Raw genomic sequence first — 23,208 nt, 5'->3', positions numbered from 1 at the left:
TACCCTATACTGATGCCCCTGCTCTCACATCAGGATATCCAGTCCCTACCTGGTACGTGGCTGGCCCCAGAAGTCTCCGAGCTGACAGGAACTGAGTGGGGCTGTGCCAGGGACCTTGGTGAGTGTCCAAGCTCCTTACTGAGCACAACTTGGTAATGTCACAGGTGCTGGCCTTGCTGCTGTGGCACTGGTATGAAGCCAGATGCCTGGTCCAGGGGTCTAACTAGGAATGGAACCCCTGGGTCACAGTCTAGTACTGTGCCCTGCCCAGGAACCCCAGTGTCCTAGAGCCAAGCAAGGGTCTCTGGGCTGTAGGACAGTGAGAACAACATGGAAAGTTGAGGGCACCTGGGAAGGGTTTCAAGCTATAAGTTCAGTCTGTATCCACAATTACCTCCACAGAGCTGCTGGTCATCGTTTTCCTGCTCAAAAAAGTTTCATCTGAACTTAGAATAAAATCCAAATGCCTCATCTGACCTACACATCCTTCATTATTGGACCATTACCTGCCTCACCTTAACTTACATTCTACTCCCCTCCCCTTTCCTCACCTCAGCCACACTGGCTTGCCTTCCCTTATTATGTAGACATGCCCAACTGATTCCCGCCCCGGGGCCTTTGCACTTGCCCATTGTTTTGCCTAAAATGCATCCCTTAAGCCCATATGACACATAAATGCCTCTGTCTTTCTGTGTTTGCTCACCTTTCATCTTTCTCAATTGCACCCCAATATCGCATCCTCCCTGCACTCTATCCCATCACCCTGTTTCATTACGTTCATAGTACCTCTCACTATTTGTAATTTACTTTGTTTGTTGTCTGTCTCCTCCACTTAGAGAATAAGTTCCATGAGGGCAGGGACTGTGTTTCTCACGTTCAATTATGAATCCCCAGGCCCTAGAGCAGTAGCCAACAAATAATTGTTGAATAAATGAATGAATGAAAACAGGGAAGACCCATATACAAGCTCCCTGTGAGCACAACTTCCTGATGTCACAGGCGCTGGCCTTGCCACTGCAGCACCCATCTCACCTTGGACGACAGGATTCCTTTCTGTCATTTGTAAAACAGTGCCAAGGGGACTTTAATTCACCTGCTTCAGCCTCTCTGGACATAACGGTTTGAGTTCCTGAAGCCAAACCTGCACCTGTACTTTCTTTTTGCTCCCCACCCTGTACCAGCTCTTCCTCTCCCTCTGTGTCAGCACCCCGACAGCCGTCAGAGTGACCTAGGTGGACCCACACTTTGCCCAGGTGCCACCCACCTCCCCCAGCTGATCCTTTGACTTCAATTGGAGGAGAAGAGCGGTGAAGTCTTACGATATCAGCAGTGCTACCTGCTTCGTGATCTGAACAAATAACAGGGAGAAGGCTCAACTCTAACTCGGTGCCATGATGAATTACTCAGTGCCTGCTGCGTGCCGGGGGCTGGAGATCCCCTGCGAGGAAGTTTTTAGCTAGGAACTTTCTGTAAGCTTTCCAGGAATGAGCCGGAGAGGGAACACTCAAGCTGGGGATTGCTGATAATACACCAGTCACACAGCTGCTCCATTCCCACATAAATTTAGTCCTTGGCTGGTCACACTGACACATTTCCCTGAAGGTGGCCAGAGGGCTCATGAAGCCAGCCGGTTATGAAACACCGAGAAGTATAAAAGCCTGCTAGCCCTCTGGGCTGTTTTTCCCCTGACAAAGATGGAGGCTGTGAGCAGGCTTGTCCCCTTGGCCCTTTTCATCGTGCCGTGTTTGGCAGAGTTCAACTGGACCAAGTCTGAAGGTAAGAAACTTGAACCAGTTCTTTTTTTCCCTAACAAAATAGGGAGACTTCCTTCCAAGAGGCCTCTGCCCAAAGTTTTGAAGTTTTAATTACCTGCTAATGACCGTATTACAGAGAACACTTATTCATACGCTCTTTGATGTGATTTCGAATTGGTACTAAGTTTTTTTTCAAGCCCACGTGACAATATACGTAAAAATATTTTTTGAAAAATCACAAAGAATTTTACCAGGTAATTTTACTAGTGAGAAGTAAATACCTCGGAAATAATTATAAAAGTGCACACACACACACAAAAAAAACACACGGCGCATTTACCCAATTGTAAAAAGCAATGTGAATGTCCCTCATTCCTTGTGTAAGTTGCAGATCCACACAAAGGTACGTATTTCGGCAGTTTCGTACAAGACTGAGCTGGAAGAAAGGTGCCCAGGATCTACCTTAAGAGAGAGAGAAAAAAAAACTACCTGAAATTTGTGTAATGTGATGTTATGTTTAAAATACATACACTTGAGCATTTTTAAAGATCAGGAAGTAGGAAAGGAAAGGTTCTGAAGTATTTACAAGAAGTTTTTAATGGTCATTTTTTTCCTGGATGGGTGGGATTATACACTTTTTTTCTTGGCTTTCTGATGTTTTTTTACTAATAAACATAATAGTAGTTATTGTTGGGGAAAAAGAAATAAGAGACTACTGTTATAAGGACATAGCTCATCAGTCATAGATAAAAAGAAAATGAGAAGCTTTTGGGAACCCTTAGTTGGGTTCCATTCTGAAGTATTTGATTTTTTTATTCACATTCTGTTAGAGTTGCCGCTGCAGCTCCTCCCCTCCTTCCTCCTCTTCCTTCTCTTTAGTAACAGCTTTATTAGGGTATAAGCCACATACCATAAAATCCACTCTTCTAAAATGTAAAATTTACCGGTTTTCAGTGTAGGCACAGAATTGTGCCACCATGACTACTTTCTAATTTGAGAACATTTTCATCACCTCAGAAAGAAACTCTGCACCCATTGGCTGTTTTTTCCAGTGCTCTCAGCCCAAGACAACCACCAGTCTACTTTCTGTCTCTATAATAGATTTCCCCAATCTGGACATTTCCTATCAATGAAACCCTACAATATATGTGGTCTTTCACTCAGCTTAAAATATACGAGGTTCATCCATGCTGTACCATGGGCCAGCGCTTCATCCTTTTTATTGCTGAGTGATCCTGCGTAGTATGGATGGACCAGATTTTACTTGTTCATCATTTGATGGACATTTGAGTTGTTTCCCCTTGTTGGTTATTTTGGCTAGCGTGGCTGTAAGCATTAGTGTACGTATGTGTTCATTCCTTTTGGAGACATGCCTAGGAGTGGAATTGTTGTGTTATGGGAACTCCCTGTTTCATCTTTTGAGGACTTGTCGGACCGTTTTCCCAGCAGCCGTCCCATTAGCTTTGCAGAGGGTTCCAATTTTTCCATATCCTTGTCAAATTCTCGTTTTCTGTTTTCGACTCTAGTTTTGTTTCACATTCTAAACAGTGTGAAATGGTATCTCACTGTGGTTTTCATTTGCATTTTCCCCGATGACTAATGATGTTGAGGATCTCTTCATGTGCTTATTGGCCTTTATGTCTTCTTTGGAGAAATATCTATTTTGGTCCTTTGTCTTTTATCGGGTTGTCTTTTAATGATTGAGTTGTAGGAGTTCTTTGTATATTGTAGATATAAAGCCTATTTTTAAAACCATCTTTCTGCATGCCCTAATATATTCTTTATTTTTTATGCACCACTTATAGAGGAATCATAAGTATTTTCTCCCCAAGGACTCTAAGAGGGGGAAATCAGTTGATGGTGGCTTACTTTGGAATGAGTTAAATACCACTCACAATCGCCTGCATGCTTGTATGGATAGTACATGTGGGAGGTAGATTCCCAACCCCTTGAGGAGAAGGGCGGGGGCTGCTGACTTTTCTCAGTGCCAACTGTGGTCTCTACCAGGCAAATCTAGCTGCCGGGCCACTGTGGGAGGCACCAGCCAATCGGATGCCCATAGAGCCCTAATCCTGCAACTCAATCCCAATGAGGACTGCACCTGGACACTAGAAAAACCAGAAAACAAAAGCATCAGAATCATTTTTTCCCACTTCCGGTAAGTAGAGGCTTTGCTTTCTAATGAGGGTGGTTGGACTCTGGCCATACCAAGGAGTCTGTGTCGAAAAAAAATCAGCTACTCCTAGAGGTAGTGGTAACTCCCATGACCATGGTGATGGTCGTAATGGCTGACGACTAGTCACTGACTGATGACTGGGCCCCTGGCTGTGGTCACAGAGGTCCTGTGAGGTCAGTATGAGTATCCCAGGCCCTCAATCCCAGGGAGATTGAAAACTTGTCTCAGGTCACATAGTAAGTGGAATGACCATAGTTAGTATCCAGCTAGTCTAGTTCCAGGTTCCAGGTCCTGAGACACTAAACTCATGGTTTCAAAGTATGCATTATAATCAGCGGGGGAGCTTCCAGAAAGTCAGATTCCCAGGCTGCACCTCATATAAATCGGGGGAGGGGGAGGGGCAGGCAACCAGGCAGCAGTGTTTTTTTTTATTTTAAATTTTTTATTTTGAAATAAATATACACCCACAAGCGTTTTCTATAAGTGCCCAGGTTATGGCAGTGCGAGGCCAAGCTGAGGACGGGGCGCTGCCCTACCAGACTCTCTCAGGGCTTCGTGAGAACTTCCCCAGTTAATCAGTCCTCTCAACAGCCCTCTGGGGTGGATGCGATCTAATCCCCACTCGGCGGGTAAGAAATCCCAGAGAAGTCACTTCACGTGCCCAGGGTCACAGACCGATACAGGCAGCAGAGGGACCGGATCCCGGCACCCTTGCCCCAGCGCCCCTACGCTCCCCCTCTGCCCGTGGTTCTAAACCGGAGAGTCTCAGAAGCGCGGGAGGGTTTTGCAAAAGCGCGGCTGTGGGACCCTGGGCCCAGATTCTGACCCGGACGGGGGTGGCCGGGGCCCGAGAACGTGCACGGGTAACGACTTCCCAGGTGCTGCTGGTGCGGTCAAGGTGCCACACTTTGAGACTTGTGGCCCTTCGCCAGGGAAGTTGGCATTCACTTCTGTCTGGCCCTGAAGGCAATAAAAAAGAAGGGGCGCTTCCGTATTTCCCAGAATTCAAGGGCTATTAATGAAGAATCACATACAGTATCCCTGATGTGTCGAGAAAGAGAGGACGGCAGCGGGGCAAGAGCGAGGGAGGGGAGACGAACATTGCCCGTCTTAGACACTTCTGTGTGCCGGACCTGTGCTGGTGCTCCCTGTTCAGATGATTATAAACCTCCCACAGGATGAGACGAAGGTTGTGATATCCCCGTTTGCAGAAGGGAGAGTGAGGTGAAATCCTGAATAGCTCAGCCAAAGTTACGCAGCAGGGAAGGGGCTACGGTGGAAGAATTCAGGTTTGTCTACCCTCGCGGTGTTCCCTCTAAGCCATCTTGCAACTGTGTCAGGATTCGGGGGCCATCCGGAGAGACCCTGTCAGCATGGGCAGAGGACAATGAATCATCCGGGTCTGCCCTGTCCAGTGCAGGGCACGGACCGTCCTTACGAAAGAAGACCGGGGGATGCGAGGGAAGGAAGGGGCGTCTCGGGAGATGCTGCATGTCCCTTACCGTGAGCGAGGTGGCCGTGGAGGAAGAGTCGCTTCCCGTTTCTACGGCCTTGGGTTCCAAATGTCAAAGGGGATGTATTCTAAATAAGAAGATCCCACCCCATGGTTCGCACCGGGGCACGAGGAGCAGGAGAGATGGAGACGGGAAGGGAAGGAGTCCTGGACCCGAGTCCCACCTCCCCCCTGACTGTACAGGATCACGGGCAAAGCAGTTGTGTTTCCTGAGGCCTTTACAGACTGATGGTGTGCGGGTTGATGTTGGGGGGCGGGGGAGGGGGGCCGGTCCCGGTATGCAAACCGCCATGCCGAGGTGAACGACTGACTCCACGCCGAACCCCCTGGCCTGGTGGTTCGTCTCCAACCACCCATGTGTCCTGTTCACAGGCTGGATCCCAGTGGAGGGTGTAAAAATGAAAACATTAAAGTTTTTGATGGAAACTCTACCAAGGGGTCTGTGCTCGGGAAAGTCTGCAGTAAACATGACTACGTTCCTGTTTTTGAGTCATCATCCGATACGTTAACGGTTCAAATAGTCACCGATTCTGTAAGAATGCAAAGAACTGTCTTCATCTTCTACTACTACTTCTCACCCGGCAGCTGTAAGTAAGGACACGTATACGTCCTCTGCACCTGCGAGCACAGAAGGTCACACACTCTCCTGCGTGGGTTGTTGTAACCTTGAGTCTGAGTCTGTGCCCTGAGAGCTCGCTGTGTGCGAGAGCAGCGGTTCTCTAACCTGTGTGCGGAAGAATCACCTGGAGAGCTTGTGAAATCAGATTCTGATTCACTGGTTCTGGCATGGAGCCCATGACTTTGCCTTTCTAACCAGCTCCCACGCGAGGCAGATGGATGGGGCTGATCAGACGGCTACGTATTGAGGTGTACAGTGTGACAGACTGAAGCAGACTCTCCAGGTTCACCTGTTTTAAAAAAAATTTTTTAATGTTTATTTATTTTTGAGAGAGAGAGAGAGAGACAGAGTGCAAGTGGGGGAGGGGCAGAGAGAAGGAGGCACAGAATCTGAAGCAGGCTCCAGGCTCTGAGCTGTCAGCACAGAGCCCGACGCGGGGCTCGAACCCACAAACCGTGTGATCATGATCTGAGCCAAAGTCGGATGGTCAACCGACTGAGCCACCCAGGTGCTCCCAGCCTGTTTTATAATAACCTGAGATCCTTTGAAATGCCTGTTCAGGGACTGCTCCTCCCTCTGGTCTGAACACAACATCTTTGGAGCTATAGAATCTACATGTTTAACACGTCTTCCAGGTGATTCTTTTTTTAAATTTTTTAATAAAAAAATATATTTATTTATTTTTGAGAGAGTGCATGAGTGAGCAGGGGAGGAGCAGAGAGAAAGGGAGAGACAAAATCCCAAGCAGGCTCAATGTGGTCAGTGCAGAGCCCTACGTGGGGCCCGAACTCACAAATCGTGAGATCATGACCTAAGCTGAAATCAAGAGTCCGATGCTTCACCAACTGAGCCACCTGGGTGCCCCTTACAGGTAATTCTTGATAAAGAAGGTCATCCAGGGAGCACATGCTGAGAATCTCTTATCTCACATCTGAATCTAAGACTGTCAGGCAGTCTGAGGCTACAAATACATGGTTCTGCATTCACAGCACCCAGATTCCGCTGCAACCCAAAGCAGAATGCCAAGAAACTCTGCAAGTGGGTTCAGGAGCAAAGCTCCACTCTGGTTTGCTCTCCGAGGCCCAGAGTTGAGTAGGTCACCCTCCTCGTAAACTGCTGAATCCTTGGTGTGGGCGGATCTCCAGAGTGGAGCAGTCAGGGCTCTCCGAAGCCAGACCCGGGCCACCTTTTCGGGCCTTACCTCTAGCCACTACCTGACCTGCATCCTCGGCTTCAGCCGGCCTACACCATTTTGCACCCCCCTAAAAGGAGCCTTCGGTGTTGGCTGTCTGCGTTTCACTTGTCCGGCTGCTTGCTTACTTACTGGGGAGGGGAGGGGAGGGACCGAGGGTGTCTTCACGAAGGCTGCATCCGAGCTGAGCTGTGAACCACAGTGTAGGGTAGGGAGAGGCGGGAAGCAGGGGAGGAGGGCTCCCGTCTGCTGGCACCAACAGTCTGAGGAGCCACGGGAGGGAAGGACAGTGGGGAACAGTAGGTCAGGCGGAGGTGGCTGATGAGGCTGGAAAGCTAGGCTGGGGCCAAGTGAGGAAGAGCCTCAGATGTTAGTCCTAAGAGTGTGACATCATTTTCCGTGGCTAAGACCTTAGTGGAGGGTCTCTAACTCTGGGACAGATCTTACAGTGTCACTCTGCCCTGCACCAGTGGCCAGAAAATCCAGTGATAAAGAAAGATGAAAATCTCAGTCTGCTGCCAATTCAAAAGAGGGCAATAGAATAAAATTCGGGGGGTCTGGGTGGGGATTGCTTATTGAGCTTTACGCACAGCACAGAAACTAAATGAAGGCTCTCAATGAAGTCTCTCCCGTGATTTATACTCTTGGTCACCCTCACATCCCTTTCAGCTATTCCAAACTGTGGTGGTTACTTGGATGCCTCCGAAGGATCCTTTACCAGCCCCAATTACCCAAATCCACATCCTGCACTGGCTTATTGTGTGTGGCACATACAAGTGGAGAAAGGTTACAAGATAAAATTACACTTCAAAGACATTTTGTAAGTACTGTGGTCCATTTCTCCTGTTGGAGAAAGGCAGCGAGCCCCTCCTGGCAAATGGGGAGCCTGGGGAAGGGAAAAGATCATGTGGACCCCCTCCTAGATGAGCATTATTCAAAGAATGGGTGTATAAAGAAAATACCAGTAAGCGTCTGACTTCAGCTCAGGTCATGATCTCATGGTTTATGGTTTCAAGCCCCACGTCGGGCTCTGTGCTGACAGCTCAGAGCCTGGAGCCTGCTTCAGATTCCGTGTCTCCCTCTCCCTCTGCCCCTCCCCACTCGTGCTCTGTCTCTTGGTCTCAAAAATAAATAAAACATTAAAGACAATTAAAAAAAAAGAAAGCACCAATATTATTGCATTGAAGTAAATGGACTCTTTTTCTGAAGATTCTGAGGTCACACCAGGGATGGGCAAAGCCCCAGGTTTGTCATCATAAGCCTGAGATCCCACCATAAGGAAAACTCTTGAATCGCTTAGGACTGAGACTGTTGAGAATTGAATTTTCACCAGAGGCCCTACTTCTCTAGCATAGAAGTGGACGAATACTGCAGATTTGACTTCATTGCCGTTTATGATGGCTCCTCCACCACCTCTGGCCTGCTTGGACAAGTGTGTGGCTACGTGAAGCCCACCTTTGAATCCTCGTCGGACTCGCTGACCGTTGTGCTATCTACAGATTACGCCAACTCCTACCGAGGCTTCACTGCTTCCTACACTTCAGTTTACGCGGGAAACGTCAACACTAGTAAGTTATACCCCTTAGCTGTTTTGAGCTGAGGACGGTGCCCGTAGAAACTGCCCTTTAATTCTTAGCCTACCCGTGGCTCCCCTGCTTGCAAGCCTGTCATACATACTTTGGAACATCTTTGTGATCGGAAGCTGGAGGATCAGTTCTGTGCATTGCCTCGTACAAGAGGAAGGGAATGATTTTATTAACTTGAGAAAGATTTCTGTAGAAAATAGCAACTGTTTTCCTTATTGCCTTCTGTAAAGGCACAATTAAAAATAATAGAGTCACAGATTCAAGTTGCAAAAAAGGTCACGGTGAATGTCATAAAAGGTGGGTCAACTACTCTGCTGTCTCAGGCTTCTGATTATGGTTTAGAGCAAAATGGCTTTGAGTTTTTATTTTTTAATTTAATTAATTAATTTATTCACTCATTCATTTTATTTATTTTATTATTCTATTTTTTATATGTAATTTATTGTCAAACTGGTTTCCATACAACACCCAGTGCTCATCCCAACAGGTGCCCTCCTCAATGCCTATCACCCACTTTCCCCTCTCCCCAGCTTTGAGTTTTTTTATATACTTCTGTGCGCATAGCGTTTCAAGATCCAAAGTTCAAGGTTGACATAAACATAATCATCTCTGTTTTGTTTTTGTTTTTGTTTTTGTTTTTGTTTTTTCTGAACAGCATCCTTAACTTGCTCCTCAGACAAGATGAGAGTTATCATTAGTAAATCCTACCTGGGATTATTAAAATATAGTGAGAATAACTTACAACTAAATGACCCAACTTGCAGACCAAAGATATCAAATGTGGTGGAATTTTCTATTCCTCTGGATGGATGCGGTACAGTCAAAAAGGTAAAGCGAGACACGGAGCTGGCTTTTGTCACACGCCAGAGATGTGTTAGATAACGCCGCGGTACTTGCTGGTGACTTTAACGAACAACTCCCAAGCCTTAGCAGCTTCATGTGTGGTAAGCTTGTGGGGACATATAAGTGCATTCGCTCATTTACACACCAAAGCCAAATTACCACATTCATTATCAGGGTAACTGGAGGGTGGTTATCTTTTCCAAAAGGTGAAGAACTCTGACGACTCACTGCAGAAAGTTCGAACATCTAGATACTGCAGGTGTAAGAGTCTACCAATAATATCTGTACAGAAAATGTCTACATCTCATATTCAGCAAACAACTAGCTGTATTTTTATGATCTTCTTCTTTGTAAAGAGAGAAGATAAAAATATTATGCTTTGTTTTAAAGATGAAGGACATAAGTTTCGTTCTACCTTTTCTAGAACTTGAAGATCTCAAACATTTGCAACCTGTAGGTCCCTTTAGGATGTATTCCCTAAACTTTTCACTCAGGTCATGAAACAACGATGTCATTGAAAAGAATGGGAGCTACTCCGGGGAATCAATAAGGATGGAAGTAAATCGTTATTTTTTGCTCCACGTGAACACCTGGACGATTATCTGCGCATCCCTGGGGAAAGCAGTCCGGGGAAACCCTACTGCAGGACTTCTGTCCGCATACACTTGGGAAACCGCCCAGGGAGCCGCACTAACTTAATGCCACTTACGAAAGGCAATACATTATAGGGTCTCGAGTCTTTCTAGGGCTGGAAATTTGTGTTCAAAATTGTTTTTAACGTAAAAAGTTCTGTCTAATTCCGTATTCTGGTCTTTCTAAGCCAAGCTCTGTCTCTCGTCTCACGTGTTTTCTTCCTACCCAGCATGTTTCTTAAAGAAAGCACATTTGAGCCTTATGGTATTCCAACATGCAAGCTGCTGACTTGCAATTTAAGATGATTGTGTGCCTACCCACGCATGCCATGCATATCTATGTTCTAAAATATTATTGGACTTAAAATACAACATTTGAATTCCATCTTGGTCTGCAGGTAGAAGATCATTCAATTACTTACACCAACATAATCACTCTCATTCCGTCCTCCGCATCGGAAGTGATCACCCGCCAGAAGCATCTCCAGATTGTTCTGAAGTGTGAAATGGAACGTAATTCTACTGTGGAGATGATGTACATAACAGAAGATGACATAATACAAAATCAAAATGTGCTGGGCAAATATAACACAAGCATGGCTCTTTTTGAATCCAATTCATTTGAAAAGCCTCTGCTGGAGTCCCCATATTATGTGGATTTGAACCAAACTCTTTTTGTTCAAGTCAGTGTCCACACCTCGGATCCAGATTTGGTGGTTTTTCTTGATACCTGTATTGCCTCTCCCACGTCTGACTTTGCATCCCCAACCTATGACCTCATCAGGAGTGGGTATGTACTGATGGGTGATACGCTTTTCTGAGGATTAATAATGACTCGAATGAAGTAGTATTTTTTGTGTCTGGTTGTACAATTCCTGTATGCCTGCTGTATAATTGTTTGCCATACTGCTGCCATGGAGTTTAGTAAATTTAATTGTTTTACAAAATACAGTTAGTGTATACTAGTGACAAATACTTTAAGTTAGAGCATTTCTACAGCCACAGCCCATATTCACTAGAATTTTAAGTATGTTTCCCAAATATTTGCCGGTAGAAACAAATATATTTTTTGTCAAGAGGCTTTGTGGTTTTGTTTTTGCTTCCCCCCCCCAACCCCCCATGTTGATTATTTTCAACAAAACGCCAAAGGATTATTTCATTTGTTCCAGATTTAGAACACAGACATAATGCAATTAGTAAAGTATATGCGGCATTCTCTAAAAAAAAAAAAAAAGAAGGGAAGTTTTCCTCTTTTTCTGTAAGCTGATGGACTTTATATCAACCCTATTGGCACGTTCAAAGCAAGTGTGTAGAGTAAGACATTTGAGTTCTAATATATCTGAATTGGTTTTCTAATTAATTCACATAGGCTAGGAATTTTATTGCTGGAGGGAACTTTATCTTACCCAGGAATCAGATCTATAGCCTTAGCTCACTATGGTCTGAGCTAAAGACATTGTCTTTCTAGAGCAATTTTTGGACCCACAAATTAGTTCAAACAAAACTCTGTATCATTTCTTTTCAATATCAAAAAGACTGAACTGTAAATTTTCTAAATGTGCTATAAATTCTGTTCCAGATGTAGTCGAGATGAGACTTGTGAGGTGTATCCGTTTTCTGGACACCATGGAAGATTCCAATTTAATGCCTTTAAATTCTTGAGAAATCTGGGCTCCGTGTATCTACAGTGTAAGATTTTGATATGTGACAGTAGTGACCATCAGTCTCGCTGCAACCAAGGCTGTGTCTCTAGAAGGAAACGAGACATTTCTTCGTACAAATGGAAGGCGGATTCTGTCATAGGACCTATTCGTCTGAAAAGGGGTCAAAGTGCAAGTGGAAATTCAGGTAAAGAACAAGCTATTTCCTGATCTAAGAACACCTCATGGTTCATTAAATTCTTCTCAATTGTGTTCCTGCTTAAGTATGCGCAGTAAGAGATTTATGATATCAGCAGCTAAGTCCTAATAAACACACAAGATTTTTCTTTCTATTAGTTGAAAAAATGTAAACCAGGTACATTTTAAACGTATTATGCACTGATAATGTACCATGATCCCTGTGGCTTTTGAGTATAAATATAACTTCCCCACTTCTAAAACCAACACTTTCTCTTAGCTTCCTGACTCCTTGTTATAGGCAGCATGGCAGATAATAGAATCAAAGCAATGTTTTTTAACTCCTATCTGAGAAAATCCGATTAACCTGCATCCCACACAACCACCTTTTTGGGAAAAAAAAGCAATTTTTTTCTAAGAGAAAATAGTCTATTTTTAAGATGGACCTACTTCTTTTTTTTTAATGTTTATTTTATTTTTGAGAGAGAGAGAAAGTGAGAGAGAGCAGGTGCACATATGTGAGCACGGAGTCGGGGGTGGGCAGAGAGAAGAAGACAGAGGATCCGAAGCTCGATGCTTGAAGTCACGAACTGTGAGATCATGAGCTGAGCAGAAGTCTGATGCTTAAGCGCTTACCTGACTGAGCCACCCAGGTCCCCCCAGCCCTGCTTCTTTTTAAAGGATTGAAACATGACCCCTGCCAGGTCACAGGAGAATGAGGTGGTGGTGGCCACTCATGGACAAGCCACAACTAAATGGCTTTGGATGGACCACAGTTAAATAAAAACTCCTTATGAGTTTATCTCATGTGAAAATTATCCTGGCATAAAAGAATCTTGTGACCTCTATGTTAATTGTTATTTGAATGGACTATGAAGGAGTAGGATTCTAGTTTGTAGCAAAACATTTCTAAGATATACGCAAAAGAACACAAAAATTAAATCCAGTAACTTTATAAACACATTCACTAAAGATGATGCATCTGTGGATATTAGTCTGAAATTAGTTGAAAATCTGTGAATGAAAGTTACAGAAATATCATCCATATTAGAAAGTACCCTTTTCTAGGGAACCTGGGTGGCTCAGTCGGTTAAGTGTTCTACTCTCGGTTTCGGCTCAGGTCATGATCTCACGGTTTCATGAGTTTGAACCCCCAGTTGGGCTCTGTGCTGACAGTGTGGAGCCTGCTTGGGATTCTCTCTCTCTCTCTCTCTCTCTCTCTCTCTCTCTCTCTCTCCCCCCCCCGCCCCTCCCTCTCTCTGTCCCTCCCCTGCTCAGGCTGTCTCTGTCTCTCTCAAAATAAATAAATAAAAACTTTTTAAAAAGTACCCTTTTCCTGTTTCAAGAGGAGAAACCAGTTGTTTCTCTATCGATCACATATATTTTGACAACTATGGGAAATAGTGAGAATCCATAAGTGGACCCGCGCTTCTGTTTGACAGAAACATAAAGTGATTGAAATATTTGCTCACTGTCGCTGTATGTTGTGTTGGCATTATATACCATGCATTAATTGGTGCATAAGATTCATATTTGCGAGGAGGTACACAATTCATGAACATTTTGTAATGCCAAGTAATACTTTTCTTTAAATGATGTTTATCTTGTTTCCAATTACAGGATTTCAGTATCAAATACATGGAGAAGAAACTCAGAATCAACCTTTCAACAGTCTGCAACTATTTTTATTCATGGCCCTTGCTCTGAATGTAGTGATTGTGGCTACGATCACAGTAAGGCATTTTGTGAAGCAGAGAACAGACTACAAGTACCAGAAGCTGCAGAATATTAACTAACGGGTTCAGCCTTAAGTGAGACACGTTTCTCCTGAACACCAAAGGAAATGCTACCCATTATGAATAAATTAGGGAGAGTCTCGTAAGAGTGATGCACAGGTCTTGCTGTCATTGTGGTCAGAGTGTGCTGCCTTGCAGGGTGGTTGAAATGAGCGAACATTATGTAAGTTAGGTCTCATGATAAAGACCTGAAGCCACCAAAATATTAAATGAATTGAAAGCATCCTTTTTCACAAAGCACTTTCAGTAAATAATTAGGTGAAAGGAAAAAAAAAAAAAGACGTAAGTCTTCAGCATTAGATGTATTTATTTTCTAGATGCAAATGTGTTACCTTTTGAAACATATACGAACGTTATAATTTCTGAAACGAAGTGTGACAAAGAGAATGACCATCTTTTTTATTCATACACCTCACTATTTTAATGCGGAGTCTCAGCATCTTACAACTTAAACACATCTCAGAAAAGGGCTTTGGAAAGAAGACCCTGATTATCATAGGCGAGACTTCTGTGTAGTTTCCAGGTTAATGAATTGAAACAACAGTTCTCCCATTTCCCATCAAACACCAAAGCCAAACATACCTGTAGCAAGGCGGAGTCAGTTCTGACTTAATACGTTCCTCTCTGCTGTGGCTGAACAAATATTAAAGACCTCAGTGTGAACCGACTTTACACGTACCGAACATCATATTGAATTCTTTGTCTTAGATGCACATTACAACTCTACCTCATCACTCAGTACCACTGTGGTTTGGGTTCTGATCTACATCTAAAGAGGCAACCACATTTCTGAATGCCCAAAGACTTCCCTCCCGTACACATGTATCGGGTACACAGTAATGCCCGGGGAATATACCACGAGTAAGACGCCATCTCTGTTCTCACCGAACAAGTTTTTAGGAGCCTGCTGGGTTTCCAGATCCAAATCGAAATGCAGCTTCCCCATTTTCTCTTTAATATGTCCACGTGGATCTTCTAAGCACTTCCCCCAAGTGGCCATGCGGTTGGGTGCCCTCCGCATTCCATCAGTATTGACAACCCGGAGCTACTGCAGAAGTTCTCTTCCAACCTAATGTGAAAACACTCAGAACGTAATCAGAACGGGCAAATCGAATTCAGAAAAACAGAACTTACAACCTGTCTGGGTGCTGGCCCGTCCACCATCTTTCTGTCAGGAACCGATTGATTTTATGCTGGTGGCCAGGCCTGGGGGCTTCTCAGGGGCACACCAGGCACATAGTGTAAGACTAAGGCAATTGTCAAATGCTGTGACTCAGTAGACACTGTAAAATTGTATTACCATGCATCAAAAAACCTTTTGCAGAGCTATTGAGCTATACCAAGGCATTATAGGTATAAAATAATATATATCAGCAAGTGTTTTTCTTCAGGGGAAACTGCACTAAAGTAATTAAGGGTCCTCGATCTGGAGTTGGTGGCCTGGGTGTTAGCTCTTCCTCTTACCTGGTGGGTTACCTTCGCCGGGTTCACCTTCAGCCTTGATCTTCACAATTTAAAACAGAGAGGGTAAAACTGCCCCCCCCCACCCCCCACCCCGGAGTGTTGCAAGGATTAAACGAGAAAATGAGTTGCAGTCAGGGGCTGTCTGTGTTCCACGTGCCACCAGTGGTGATTACCCGTGGCCGGCCCCCCAAGTCCTGTCTTAGTACCTGCTTCCTCAGACCCCACCCGGTATTGACTGTCATGGCTCGGATCCCGGGAAACCACTTCTGATAGAGAGTATTGCGCACAGAAGGATTCCTGGGGAGTGTGCTTGCGATCAAGCCCTGAAAGGGGTGAGGGAAGGAGGACCCGGCAGGGGAGTTGGTGAGCGGAGAAGCGGTCGCAGCAGAAAGCCCCGTCAGCCCCCCAGGAGTCCTGGGCTGGGCCAGCTCTTCAGAGATGCCCCATGCCAAGGCTTGGTGCTCCGGCCATTACGTGCCTCCCTTGACCACTCGTGGTTGAAGCCAACGGATGGGGCTGAGGCAGCTGCCTTGAGCCGAGGGAATTCCTGCAGAGCAGTGGGGCCGAGAGCCATCAGCCACCAACACTCCCGGCAGCTTGAGGAATGAGTGATCCCATCTGAGGGAGATGTGGGTGTCACACCAGAGTGGTCACTAGACTCACTTCCTAAAAGAGGATCTTCAGAATGTCTCATAGCCCTAAATTCTGACTCCATTACGCTGTATTCAAGACACGTGCCTAACAAGGTATGTCAGCAAGGCTAAGAGCAAATTGGGCAATGGAATATCAGCACGTGCAAACCAGATGGGGAGGGTCACCTCATTACCACTGAGCGGGATGGAACCCAGGCTGTCCATGTGACCTTGCTGCCCCCCCACTCCCCCCGGAAGGTGGAGTTGCCTTGTTACCTCTGGATGAGGGTTGAGGTCCTGGCTCTACCCAGAGTGGTGTTAAAGGGTGGGGTTGGAAGTCTAGGCTCCCCACCTGGTCTCCGCCTGACCTGGGGGGTGTTGGAGAGGCTCTGGTTACTGCCCAGAGGTGACACCACCCTGCGCAGGGGAGGGGAGATGTAAGGATCCTGAAGGCAGGTGAAAGTCTAGGCTCCCCGCTTCACCTTCGTTGGCTGGGCTTGGGGTAGGGCCACAGTTTCACCCATGGTGCGTGGAGCCAGGTGGCTATTGTGTAAAAGTTCTCTGTCTTGCCTGGCTGCTCCTTTACCCGTCCTTTGGCTGGAGACAGCAGACTTCTCTTGGGGCCTTTTTGTCTGTACCCATTGGTGTTTCTGGGTTGCAGTTTTCTGTGAAGTGCATTTTGACCCAGAAAGTACAGGATGCCTAGCAGTGGCCATGGCTTTTACACTTCAGCGTCCCTAAGAATCACCTGGAATAGTTGTGGAAAGGGCCGCTTCCTGGCTTCTGTTAGCTGAGCCACAGCCAGAGAGCCTGGCTGGGAAGTTCACTGGCCCCTTATTTATTTATTCTGAAAAGATCAGTCCTTTCAATGTCGATACTTTTCACGTTAGGCACCTGTTAGAAGTCCTAAGATGCTGAGTTTGGAAGCTGTTAGCCTCTCACTTCCTCAACACATTTGGATAGCTGCGGTTCCTGGGCAGATAAGCTTTGGAAAGTAGAAACTCCAGCAGCTCATAGCTTACCTGGAAAACTCCTTAATTCATCTGAAGCCCTTGGGTGAAATCGATGCCCGATGCTAAAATCATGCGACTGAAGATGAAGCCACTGGGTGACAAATGATTAACTTCTGACTTAAAGATACGGTCTTCACCAGACTGACCAGTAATTACGTTTTGTCAACTTCTACTAGGTATAAGCAGGGAACATCATCAAAGTAAACGTCAGTAACCTATTTTTAGCAAGATGGTTGTCGATGAAGGGCACGTTTGAAATGAAACTGAGATGTTCCCCTTTGGAGGCAATGTCCGCCCTTGGGTCACTCGTCAGATTTTCATCTCTTGGGACTTCAGGGTTAGCTCCCAGGCTCCCCCAAACCCTGCCCTCCTCCCCGGGGGACTTGGCCATATTCATCCCATCTCATACTGCTATTTAATGACAATGAAAGGAAAAATCTCTTGGCCTTAAGGACTCATATTTCAAACGTTGCTGTTGAATATTTCTTGATAAGCAAAGAAAAAAACAATGGCCACGTCCAAACTGTCTCTTTAAAGACTGAGCCTAGTGCAGACCTCTTTCTGTGATGACACAAAGAGAGCTTGGATAAAGTGGGTGCTGCCCTCCTTTCTCAGGAGGGTGTGGGACATACAAGCCTTTCTTTCTGTACTCTTCAGATTTCCTGTGTACTTTTTAGCTTTCCTATAAAGCTTTGAGGATCTGGGACACGGACTGAGTGTGTGGTAGCTCAGCAAGCAGTCACGGGTGGTTCGTGTGATTGTGTCTCAGACTCCCATTTGCTGTCAATGTCCAAGCTGTCGCCAAACCCAACAAAGCTGAGGCGCAATTTGTTCCCTTTGAAATGGGCAAAATGAGCTTGTTTTGAGTAAGTGATAACAAGTAAATGAGCAAATGACCTGTTTGATTCAACTGACCAGTTATTAGGGTTAAAAAAAAAAAAAAAAGCAGTGATTTCCTGACACTTAGTTTATTTTTCGTAAGACTCTTAGTGAGATCTGAAAAGAAATTCTCACATCACTCAAGGGACAGAAACAAAAAGATCCACCTACCAGCATCTGAACATTAAGGAGTCAATTTAAAAAAAATACCTTAAATTGGCTAATTTGATAGAGAGAGAACTCTGTTCTTGATAACATTTTGTGCAGTTAAGACAATGGTCACGTGCTTGGTAGTGAAGAATTAGAAAACGCAGCATCTCCGGCTGGCAAAGAGAGGGACAGCCTGGAAGTTTAGTAATCAGAGAAGGTTTATTTAGCAACAAACTTCAGAGAGAACTTCTTTAGCAGTTTCACCTGTCGCTGTGTGGACAACTTCTGATTTCTCAAACTTACTACATTGCGGAAGGGAAATAGACTTTGCTTTCTAATAATAGAATCATGTGAAAAGTGGAGAAATCAAACAAGGGTCTTGTTCTGATCCGTCCCTCTGTGGACTTCCAGTGGCCCCACCACTTGGAAATGCTCAGTCCGCCCTTCTGTGGTCTCTTTGGGGCCCACATCCCTCTTACTCCGCTCTGCACAGCCCTGGGAGCAGCGGGAGGAATGGTCCCCCACTTTGCACACGGCGACCTCACACTGCAGATACACCACATCATAGCTGCTGAGAAAGTTGAAGGCGTTGAACTTGAACTGGGCCGTGTTCTTCTGGTGGGAGTGGAGGTTGACATAGCTTTTGTCTTTGATGCACCTGATAGAAGAAAGCACCCCCAGCCACAAGGATTAACTTAAAGGATGGTGTGAATGCACCCCAACTCAAATAATCAGGCTTAGACTCAGACATATGAAGTCCAAACACACCTCTTCCCACTACCCACTCTTTCTTTTATGAAGAAACTTAAAATACTATTGTGAGTAGAAAAACCACTGTTCCTGACAGGTAACTGTGAAAGAAATACAACAAAAACCAAACAAGGTAATTAAATTCCAGCTAGAGCTGTTGCCTTCTGAAGCTCTGCTCTATTTTGCCCAAAGGGGAGGTTAAAGGTGGTGGTTGTCTTATTTGCAGGTGAATTTTGAGTATTTTAAAATGTGGGGTTTTTGTAGTTTCAAGTTTTTATTTAAATCCCAGTTAGTTACATACAGTGTAATATCAGTTTCAGTGCTCATCACAAGTGCCCTCCTTAATTGCTACCACCCATCTAGCCCACCCCCCACCCACCTCCCTCCATCAACTTTCAGTTTGTTCTCTATCATTAAGAGTCTGTTTTATGGTTTACCTCTCCGTCCCCCGTCCATCCTATGTTCATCTGTTTCATTTCTTAGATTCCACATGTGAGTGAAATCATATGGCATTTGTCTTTGACTGACTTATTTCACTTAGCCTTATACCCTCTAGCTCCATCCTTGTCATTGCAAATGTCAGGATTTCATTCCTTTTGATGAATCTTCTTTATCCATTTATCAGTCAATGGACATTTGGGCTCTTTCCAGAATTAGAATGTGTTTTGTAAACCCTAGTACAACCATGGAAAAAGTTAAGGGAAGAAGTATAAATGATACATCAAGAGAGGAGATAAAATGGAGTAATATAAAATGCTCCACTGAAACCAGAGAAGACAGCAAAAGGAGAATAGGGGTAGAAACAAAGAATAAATGCACCAAATAGAAAATAGTTACCAATATGGTAGATTTTCATCCAACTATATCAGTAATCACTTTAAATGTGAGTGTTCTAAATATGACCATTTAAAGATGCAGACTGCCAGAGCAGAGAAAACAAAAGCAACACTAACAAAACCCCCCAAGTTCCAACTAGTAACTGTCTATGACACCCATCTTAAAGATAAAGACATAGAAAAATGAAAAGCAAAGGAATGGAGAAAGATTTAGCATGCTAATACTAACCAAAAGAAAGCTGGAGTACCTATATTAATTTGAAACAAAACAGAGTTCAGAGCCAGGACAAGGATCAGAGATGAAGAGGAACACTGCATAATGATAAAGAGACCAGCCCTCCAAAAAGACACAACAACCCTTAATGAGTATACATGTAACAACGGAGCATCAAAATGCGTGAGACAAAAACTAATAGAACTGCAAAGAGAAATCTACAAATCCACGGTGATGGCTGGACACTCTAACAACCTTCTGTCTGTAATTGACAGAACCAGCAGGCAGAAAATCAGGAAGGATTTAGATGACCTAAAAAGCACCATCAATCAGCTAGACTAACAGCCATCTCCAGACCACTCCATCCAACACCAGCAGAACACAACTCTTCTCAAGCCTGCATGGAATATTCACTGAGATAGACCACATTCTGGACCATAACCCACACCTTAGCAAATTTAAAGAAAAGAAATCGCACAAAATGTATCTTCAGATCACAATGGAACGGAACTAGAAATCAAAAACAGAAAGGTTGCTGGAGAACTCCTATTTGGAAATCAAACACACTTCAAAGTAACCTGGAGGTAAAAGAAAAAGTCTCCAGAGAAATGTAAAGAATATTTCGAACTAAGTGAAAATGAATATACAATTCACCAAAATCAAATAAATCAAATGCACGTGTTGGAAATGAAGAAAGATGTAGAATCCACCTTAGGAAATTAGAAACAGAAGAGCATCTTAAACCTAAACAAGCAGAATTGGGAGAATGTCAGCTGTTAAAATTCTGGCACCAAACTGTGTCTCTCTCCTTGATCTATTTGTAAGGAGAATGGAAAGGGAAGAGCTTTCTCACTCCGAGACCCAGTGTGGTTCAATGCCACACCTGTGCACTTCCCATGCTATAGGTCATGCCACCTGTGCACAGCGCTACATCTTGCCCCTCCCCCTGTCTTTTGGAAACAGGTACCACGATGATGTGTCCCATGCGGCTCTCACCACTTTGAAGCTGCCACCAGTAAGTGATAGGGTTTTGTTGTCTTGCACCGGTCACCAATGGCCCATCTCTAAGTGTTTGCTCCTGTTAGGGGGCAAGGGAGCTATGAAGGCAAACAACATACCCAAGTTCTAACTTGGCAAATTTGTTGCTTAATCAAAACAGCCATAGTGAATCTCACCACTATAAGAGTTTAGGCTGAGAAGACGCGCCAGCCCATCAGGGTAGATCAGATGCCTGAGAGCCTGAACCACAAATAGGGAGTATAATAAAGTCATAAAACACAGAGGGAAGGAAGGCACAGGTATGAAAGGGTGAGATGGGACAGCAGAGTCCAGGACAGCAGGGCCTTTGCCCAAGACTCTTTGGGGATTCAAGGGACGTTGTCCAGGCTTCCTATAACTATATGTCTCCAGCTGAGATCAGAGGGACGGTAGGGGCCCGACTCTGCCTCTGGGGCATAACGAGGACTATTTTGCACCATGTTATGACTTAGACCTACCAGAGAAGTCACAGGAATGCCACCTGAATATAACAGTCAACCTTAGAAGGCCTTCTATGTTCCTTACCCGTGCCGGATCAAATCGTACTTGACAGTCATAAAATCACGGGGATCTGGAGAAGCCACACAGGTATCCACAAAGAGCCTCAGGCTGGGGTCGGGGCTCTGGAGTGTGACCTGGAGGAAGACCGCTTTCCTCTGGCTGGCATAGTGTGGCCCCAGGCTGATGGGCGACTCGAGGAAGGATATGGACACATCATAGCCGACGCTCTCCCTTGGGACGTCAGCCCCAGGACTGATGTCAACTGCAGATGGGCCATCCGCCCTGCAGGTGAACTTCAGCTGAGGCACCTTGTGCCGCACGATGACTCGGCCAGGGTGGCCCCGTGTTCGGCTTCTGATGGAGTTGGAGTAGCTGAGGGAGCCGAGACTTTCCTGGGAGGACAAGAGGGGAGGTTCTGGCCAGTGCTCCTGGCTCCCTGACAAGCACCTTCCTACACCGGCAGAGGCCTCTCCACACACCTGCTGGGTGCCAGTCGGCCGGTGAGCTGGAGGCAGGGGGCCTCGGGGCTGCCTCCCGTGGTACCTAGTGCCACGGCGGAGTGACGTAGCACTTCAGGGAGCACGCAAGGAGCCCCGGTGTGTGAGCCTGCCCTCCCTTCTTCCCTCCTGTGAGGGCCAAGCTGTGCTGGTATGAGGCGGGGCAGGGGGTCCACGCTGGCTACCCGGCGCTCTCTCCACCCAATTCCTGCACACGTGCCCCCCCCTCAGCCCGGGTATTCTCAGCCAGGCACGGACCATGGCCCACTGTGCTTTTCTCCTCTCTTCCAGCCCCTCTCTTCGCTTGGCCCCAGAGGGGTTCTGGCTCCCTGTGAGCTGGGCGCCTGGCCCTGCTCGCCTTGAGTCTCAGCCTTGTCCTTCAAATCCAACAGGACTCGAAGGGCTAAGGGGGTGCTGAAGACTACTGTGCGAGGTGCCGTCGCCTCTGGCAGCCTCCTCCCCACAGCCCTGTGTGCCGTCCAGAGACTCAGCCCGCCCAGCGACGTGGATTGCAGGAAGCCTCTGCATGTGTGACTCAGATGCTTGATGTCCGCCTGGGAACCCTCCAAGGACCGCCCCATCAGCTCAGACCAGGTCTGCCTTTCTATTTATTTATTTAAAAAAATTTTTTTAAACTTTTATTCGTTTTTTATGAGACAGAGCGTGAGTGAGGGAGGGGCAGAGAGAGAGGGAGTCACAGAATCCGAAGCAGGCTCCAGGCTCTGAGCTGTCAGCACAGAGCCCTACATGGGGCTCGAACTCACAAACCGTGAGATGGTGACCTGAGCCAAAGTCGGACACTCAACCGACTGAGCCACCCAGGCGGCCCCCGCCTTTTTAGACCTTTCCTTTCCTACTCATCCCCCTGCCCCTTCCCAGCCTCCATTATGACATTTTAATACAACAAATGTACTCTTCACATTCTGCACGCTTTATCCATAAAAACAGACATTTTTTTCTTTGTGCCCCAAAGAATCAGCGTCTCCCTTGTCCCTTGACCTGATGCACAGCTTAGAGGAAAAGCTAAACTCCATGACTACATGGTCCTGCCCTTTCCAACCTGACCTTGGGCTTCCCGGTGCTGACTCCTCGAGTCTCTTCCTCAAGCCCTCCAAGTTTGCTGCTGCCCGGGGGGCCTCGTCACTAGCCCCCCTGCACGGAGCACTCCCCTGTTCCTTTACCTGGCTCCGTCTCCTTATTCAGGCCCTCAGCTCCTTGGCCATCCTATTCGAAGTGGCCTTCCTTCCACCCCACATCATCTCCTGTTCTCTTCCTTGTTTTGCCA

At 45.9% G+C, this 23,208-nt stretch overlaps 2 protein-coding genes and 1 long non-coding RNA gene across 3 annotated transcripts in view; 1 reads left to right on the top strand and 2 right to left on the bottom strand.

Annotated features, from left to right (window-relative positions):
• Positions 1-688: 688 nt before the first annotated feature.
• Positions 689-15,313, top strand: LOC125933025 (CUB and zona pellucida-like domain-containing protein 1). The gene is made up of 9 exons (XM_049645888.1): positions 689-1,776; positions 3,762-3,912; positions 5,816-6,030; positions 7,924-8,074; positions 8,605-8,822; positions 9,496-9,668; positions 10,714-11,105; positions 11,895-12,163; positions 13,774-15,313. The coding sequence occupies exons 1-9, from the start codon at positions 1,695-1,697 to the stop codon at positions 13,947-13,949; spliced, it is 1,827 nt and encodes a 608-aa protein (XP_049501845.1). The 5' UTR covers positions 689-1,694; the 3' UTR covers positions 13,950-15,313.
• Positions 10,751-15,590, bottom strand: LOC125933026 (uncharacterized). The gene is made up of 3 exons (XR_007460839.1): positions 15,414-15,590; positions 14,835-15,018; positions 10,751-10,837 (listed from the first exon to the last, which is right to left on the bottom strand). It is a non-coding gene; the product is annotated as an uncharacterized LOC125933026 (long non-coding RNA).
• A 2,716-nt stretch (positions 15,591-18,306) lies between these two features.
• The window catches only part of LOC125933170 (deleted in malignant brain tumors 1 protein-like), a 183,441-nt gene continuing 178,539 nt past the window's right edge, over positions 18,307-23,208 (bottom strand). Inside the window, 2 exon segments of the mRNA XM_049646026.1 lie at positions 18,307-18,745; positions 21,451-21,818. Coding sequence (XP_049501983.1) covers positions 18,454-18,745; positions 21,451-21,818 — 660 coding nt within the window. The 3' untranslated portion in view covers positions 18,307-18,453.

The sequence above is a fragment of the Panthera uncia genome, chromosome D2 (assembly GCF_023721935.1).
Source record: "Panthera uncia isolate 11264 chromosome D2, Puncia_PCG_1.0, whole genome shotgun sequence".
In the NCBI taxonomy this organism is placed as follows: domain Eukaryota; kingdom Metazoa; phylum Chordata; class Mammalia; order Carnivora; family Felidae; genus Panthera; species Panthera uncia.
This window is presented reverse-complemented; position numbering and strand designations above follow the sequence as displayed.

What these genes read in the sequence shown, in the direction of transcription:
- LOC125933025 (XM_049645888.1), top strand. Translation starts at nt 1,695, where the DNA reads ATGGAGGCTGTGAGCAGGCTTGTCCCCTTGGCCCTTTTCATCGTGCCG. An exon ending in CGCGGGAAACGTCAACACTA is followed by an intron (nt 8,823 to 9,495) that starts GTAAGTTATACC and finishes TTTTCTGAACAG; the next exon opens with CATCCTTAACTTGCTCCTCA. An exon ending in GATGCGGTACAGTCAAAAAG is followed by an intron (nt 9,669 to 10,713) that starts GTAAAGCGAGAC and finishes CTTGGTCTGCAG; the next exon opens with GTAGAAGATCATTCAATTAC.